General features: G+C 36.7%; 1 protein-coding gene across 2 annotated transcripts; it reads left to right on the plus strand.

The window, feature by feature from the left end:
- Nucleotides 1–223: 223 nt before the first annotated feature.
- On the plus strand, nt 224–1814 carry LOC131070863 (uncharacterized). 2 transcript variants are annotated; one of them, XR_009112415.2, is made up of 2 exons: nt 224–808; nt 907–989. XR_009112415.2 is itself a non-coding variant. In XM_058006528.2 (2 exons), the coding sequence occupies exons 1-2, from the start codon at nt 641–643 to the stop codon at nt 1445–1447; spliced, it is 582 nt and encodes a 193-aa protein (XP_057862511.2). In that variant the 5' UTR covers nt 224–640; the 3' UTR covers nt 1448–1814. The 2 variants fall into 2 exon arrangements, 1 of the variants encoding a protein (XP_057862511.2); XM_058006528.2 differs by having other exon boundaries at nt 224–681; nt 907–1814.
- The last annotated feature ends 4985 nt before the right edge of the window (nt 1815–6799 follow it).

Consider the following 6799-nt stretch of genomic DNA (forward strand, 5'->3'; position numbering starts at 1 on the left):
ATAGGTTCTAAATCCATAATGCATAAAATAAGCATCCATAATAGTCTCAATATGAAAATAACAGAAAATGCCACGATGAGTCGAGGTAGGGCCTCACATTCATGATGTTAAATTCTCAAAACAAAACAATAAGTACAGGCAAAGACTCTCTGCAACAATAATATTATTCATCTAATCCACAACAAAATAGTCACATTTGGTGCCCTGTCAATGGCCTCTCCCCTCTTTGACTAGTGCCACCAAAATTACAGCTATCGCTGTCTCTATTTTCCTTCTACAACACCAATTCCCCTTCTCTTTCCACACAACTCCATTTTAAATTTCCCCTCTCCCTTCCCACTATCGCTGTCCTCTCTCCAACCACTACCCTTTAACTCCTCTCACCACGCAGCTTCTTCCCCCCATTCCTTAACGCATATCCCAATTTTATTCAGTATTTGGTCATCCCACAAATAGCCGGTGTTCAGCCAACATTTATTGCCTCTTAAATTTTTTTCAGTGACCGTTAATCTTAATATTCTCCAACAGCCGTTTCAACAAACCTATTTCTTTAGGCATTTTGGAAAACAATTAAGGAGCGCAGGCTTTGATTTCCCATTTTAAACATCTGACAAAAACCCCCTCCGTTATGTTTTGATGGATGTCCATAATCTATTTTGGATGCTCCCTATTTTGCCATGGGTAGGCAAAATGCTCCTGCATCACTTTAGAATCCTACCCTCAGAGTTCCTTTCCTTTTATGACCTAGTTGTCTCTTTTTTGGATACTTGTTTCCAAATTACTCCTCACTGTTTATTGTGCAGCATAGGTATACTTTCAGTTTTATTTAAATGCTCGTACAGAGCACCAATTTTAGCTTCACTGCTCGTTTGTTAATATAGAACATTTTTATGTTGTTATATGTAGGTCGGATGCGCCTATTGAGGAGACACTGAACAAGGGAACAACGACTATTCATGTTACAGCTCTGGATGGCCTTGTCGATGTCAATTCCCTGTTTACGGTTGCAGTTTTTGTTGGGCTATCTTTGGCAAAACCTGGCCAGAGAAGCTTAGATGACTCAGGTACCTATAATGCAGGTGAGGATATTGCTAGGAACCTTTTGATATTTGAGGTGGCATCATTCAGTGCATTTCTGTTTTCAAGGTTGATTGCACAGGGTTTGAAGTTAGCAATCATGCTAATCAATAGCAAACAAGTTGATGATGCATTCAGGGCTCATATCAACAACAAGATGTTGAGGCTTGGAATGCTTGCTTCTGCAATTGGATCTGTAATGGGATGTGTTTTTTTGATGATATCAATGGTCAATGTTATACAGATCAGGCTTGGTGTATTGTCCTGTGGGAATAGCTCCACTGTAAAGGCGACTGTAAGTCTGGTTGCTTTAGTTTCAACAGCTCTGATTATCTATATCTCTACTGTCTTTTATGCCTTTACTCATTAGAGCAGCGAGATTCAGCCACAAGCCAGACATAAATGTGATGCACTGCTATTCCCAAACTTGAGAAGAATATTGTAACCTACATCAAGATGCTTGTTTTTTAATGTCCACGATTTATGTGATGAGGAGCAGGATTCCCTCTAAAAGTGTCACTATTCTGGTAATTACAATACTGCGAATGTCAAAACATTTGCGGCCTGCAGCCCTTGCACTACCACCATTGATAACTTCTGGTTCTGTTCCTAGCCGAAAAGAATGGCAGTTGTCGCTTTAATATCAACAAAAAAGATACGATGATGGGGATGTCCTAGATGAGTTTATACTTTATTTTGTATGTTTCAGGTCTAAACTCTGTGATGAGTACAATTTTAATTTTCATGTTAGGTTTGTCATGGTCCTGTTTTTGCATTGAGTATACTTCGAAGTTGTATGATCACTTGATGTATTGGCTTTTCATAAAGTCTCATCAAAAACATATTTCTTATGAATTTTTTTCATAAATTTTGTTATCAAAGTTCACTAGCAGCTTGTCCTAAATTTTCCTTTCGGATTTTAAGCATGGTGAGACATTAGTATTTTAAATTTTTTTCTCTAATAAATAAATTGTTGGGGTTCTATAAGTGGGGCCCCATCTCAACTACAAATACATCAAAATAGAATAAAAGACATAACTATGATGTTGCATTAACCAACCCTATCTAGGCATAGCAGGCAACATCAAAATAGAATATCAAACATTTTATGCTGCCTTTCCTCTTTGAGATCGAAGAACCACATGACCGAAAAACTGTTTCTTGCACTTGTCTTACTATTATTTATTTCTGTCCATCCAGTTGTATCCTCTCCTTCATCATATTTTGAAGATGTCGACGCAGCAGATAGTGATTTATTGAACGTTTCCAGTAATGAGTCTGGGATATTGGCTCCAATTCCCCATCCCTCTGCATTAGTCAATTCAGATGGCCATGCTGCGGTAGACATCCTAAAGGGGCATGGAGTAAGCAACTTTGGCCTGATGAGATTGGAAGCGTCCGCTTGAGATAGCCATTTTTCCTTCAGAGTGTACTGAATCCTTGCATTCCATGTCCTTATTTTTCTTTTGTTTGCCTGCATCCTCTTTATTCTACTAATCAACCTGTGGCTGTGACTGGGAACCCCAAACTACATCAGAGTATTTTGGTGGCAAAGGAGCGGGTGCTACCAATTCCACCTCTGCAGAGATCATGTCTTCTGAATGCCTAGAGAATAATCAGTTTCAGAATTCTCAAAAGCATCTGATGATACAGGAGCCACAAGTTTCACAGATAAATGAGAGAAGTGAGTGCCTTTCCAGTTTCCACCATGTAGTATTTTTTGAAATTTTGGACTTTTCCACCTTACATTCAAGATGCAATTTGCCCTACCTGAAAGCAGCTTCTGCACCTAAATGAAATGTTTTCATGGTCTAAAACTTACTTCCAGATCCTACAAAAACCATATCTCATCAGGTAGCCCTTTTGAGATATTTAATTCAACCTTTATTTTTATTAAGTTAAGAGGATCAATCCGTCCATTTTCAGATCAAGAGCCATAAATCTACCTAACATATTCTCTACACCTTGAAAGCAGGTATCTACCCAGAGGTGAAGAGGCAAATATGGAAGTCTTATCCTTACTGGCATAGCTGTCAATGACTCTGTCAGTCATAGGATTGAATGCTGGGAACCAAGATTTACGTGCAACACATTTTAATCCCACAACCAAGGCCCCCTATCTAAAATAAATTCTTTATCTTCTATGTTTGACACACAGGCACAAAAAAGTATGTGCACTTGGATAAATTTCATTAGTACCTTTTATTAATCAAGGTTTAAGTATCTGAGTATTTAAATCAGCAAGACTCGGCCTTAACATATTGAATTTATAGAAAATAGTAAAATAACTTCTTTGAAAAGTTTTCATCCTCATAAAAAACTTCCTTATCCAGTGACAGAACAAGGTGCTCTCCTGTACATTATTTGAGTGTTCTCATATGCTAGGATCTATCTCTGCCGGCCCAGCCTTTGTTTTCTGTGTTATCCTGATTATGTCCAACCTGATCCTGTTTACAAGGTGCGACAGACAGACGCCCAATTCCCTGGCAGAGAGTGGCCAAATACTGTTTTTTCTGTTGCACATTATTCCACATTGAGCAAGGCATCTTCTCTTGCCACAAAAATCACCCGAACTGGGTGACCTTGCAATAACATGTCCATTTTGGCATAGAACCTTAGGGTTAGCAGGAAAAAGAGTGGGAGTGGACATTTTGGATCCTACAAGACTCATAAAAAAGAGCAACATTGCTAAGGCTTTAGTATTACTCTTTTATATTCATTGTAATTCTTATATTATTGATAACTTGATGATAGGGTCAAGTCTAATGCTTAGCTCATTTTCAGAGTTACAGATAGAAAACCATTAATTACATAAAGATTAAAATCTGATCCATAGCATTACAGGTATTTTAAAAAATAAGATTTTGAACTCAGAAAGGTTTTTTTTTTTTTTTTTTTTTTTTGGACGCTATGACGTGTAAAATTGGTGTTTTTATAATAAATAGCCTCTATTTTTTCACTATTTAATGATTAAATGACTAGTCTAGAAAAGACAAAATTGTGGAAACGGCTTAAAGATATGGTACCTTTTCTGGCTCTTTGGACCTTTTTTGTTTGTATGAAATGGTTTGTCCCATCTATCATTCTGTGGTTTTAGCACCAATAATATACTTGTTTATAGAAATCCTGATGCAATATATTGTCCATAGGTAAAAAAATCTTATGTTGGTGGTTTTACCCTAATGATTGTGCAACCAAAATATACGAAAAAATCTCCAAAATTGTGGGTGAATGGACCCCCCAGAAATTGTACATTTTTTGTCTTGACATCCGTAATCCTTAGTACCTTTACAATATCCTTAGGGAGCCTTGCAGTTTGGAACCCCCAACATCCTATTACCTTCATGACAAAATGACAAAAAAACGTAGAGTAATTGGACCACCTGGACCTCTTATCCCAAACTTGGGTCCACCTTTGAATTGGCTGAATCAAGATCAAACAAATTTATCTTAAAAAATGCATCCTAAATAGTTTTGTTTTGGAAGAGAATTAAATGGCATAACAAAAAATAATATTTGAAATCTAATGGGGTCTTCTCATCCCTTGCACTTATTAACCCGTCATGCAACTGATCTTGTATGTATATTGAAAAATCATACAATTCATTAGATTGAGGATGTTGGATTTTCATTGCTATCATCATAAAGTCCACAGGCATCTTAGATCTTCCACAATCCATCATGTTGGGTCTCAAATCAATAGATTGGATAGGTTCTAAGGAAATACCAACTCCTATGATCAAACCCTCCAATTGACTTGGCCAACTTATAGAGTGAACCTATTTGGTTACTAACTCTCTCACTTTAGGCTCTGCAGGACCTAGGCGGGTATACCTACTCACTAGTTGTTCCTTCAACTAATGCTTTTTATAGCAGATTTAGTGTCTTGATCTGACTTCCTCCTATCTCAGAATGGCATAAGCTCCTAGGATGGAGATATGACAGATGAGTTCAAGATTGTTGTTGTAGAAGCTATTTGATCTTTGTGCTTGAAATATATATATATATATACACTATTGCTAATTTATTCTAGAATTCCTACTCAGCTACTCCTATTACTTTTAATGTAAAAGTATGAACTGATGAGTTGTGTTTTATAGATGACCAGTGCCTTTCTTTGTTGTTTGGGCTACAGAGTCTTTATATTTCTTTAGGACTTATTGTGTAAACTTATGATACAGTTTTTAAACCCACCCCCTCTCAATGAGTCTATCAGTTACTGTTTCTTATGAGCTCTACTTCAATGTCTATATTGTAAACCGCCTGAATGAATTTAACTCTAACCTTAAGAGACCATCCAAGGAAGAAATACAAGGAACAATTACAATTCACAAGTAAATCTTTTTTATCCAAATCTACAACATGAAACACAAAATTTTACTGGAAGAACACAAATAACCTTATCTCTTTTAGATAATATCATAAGCAACTGCCTGCAGAAAAATGCAGTAATCCGCAACACATATGCAAAGGAAAACAATTGATTATATTATATATATTCACCAAAATAGTACAGTGGTAAGCCTGAGGCTATAATCTACTTCTTCTCTCCTTATTATCCATATTACAAAAGCTCCCTCCTTTATATGAGAGTATATATTATCACCAAGCATTGTGGCTTTTCAACATATAATCGTTAACTAACACTTTTGTTTCGAATATCACTTCGATCAAGTATTTCCTTCATTCATCGAAATAATGTATTTGGTCATTATTGCCGCCTCCTCATTGATATATATCTGATGTCCATCGGGTTTCATGTCGAAGAAACCTTGGGCTTCGGTAACTTCCTTTATCCTTCCATCGAAACACTTTTTCTATCGACATCACTACATTCCTTTGATGAATGGGTCTATTGTTTCATCAAGGCCATCTTTCTTTTGATTTGCTTCCACTATCATCTTTCATCGATGAACTCATTAGTAATCTTCCTCGATAAAGTTGCATCGATAAAACCACACATATCGATAACATGCCTTTTAGCCTCCTCGAAACTCATATTCTTATCGATATCTTTTATCGATGTAGCTTCCTTCTGTTTGATCGATATCATTTTTTGGATAAGAACGCTTCTTTCGGTAAGTTTCCTTCATGTTGCGCCGATGGTATTATTTCCCTGGAAGCCTTTTCCCGTCGATGAAAATCGTCTCTGCTTTCTTCGATATCCTCTTTTGGTGGAATCATTGCTTTCGATGAGTGCTTTTTACAGTTCATCGGTGTTCCCTTTCCTTCGATACCCTTTTTATATCGATGAGACATCGCTGGGTCTCATCGATACTATTTGAATTTTGGATATTTCGATAGAATGCTATTAGACTTGTTCAATAACTTATGGGTTATTACGGTATCAATGAAAATGATGATTTCTTCCAAAGATAGATGGCTTCTATGATTTAATTTCTCAAATCAAGATATTTTACTTAATTCAGATTTGATGCTCAACAGTGGCTCTGACTGGGGATGGGGGTATTCTACAGATACCTTCAAGAATCTAGACTCTCTGGTTTATATAAGGGAAAGGAGATTTGAAGAAAATGTGGCTTTTTTACAATGGCAGTGAGACCTAAACTATTGTACATGAGGATGGTTTCCCCTTTTCCCTTTAGGAAAAGAAATTTTTTAAGAATTTTCCGTGCACTGGCAGTTCTTGGACTTCTCCTATAACATTTTGGAGAAAATAGGAATCCTCTCATGCTCTATCCATAATCTTATAGGGTCCAAG

Source organism: Cryptomeria japonica, chromosome 1 (genome assembly GCF_030272615.1).
Source record: "Cryptomeria japonica chromosome 1, Sugi_1.0, whole genome shotgun sequence".
In the NCBI taxonomy this organism is placed as follows: domain Eukaryota; kingdom Viridiplantae; phylum Streptophyta; class Pinopsida; order Cupressales; family Cupressaceae; genus Cryptomeria; species Cryptomeria japonica.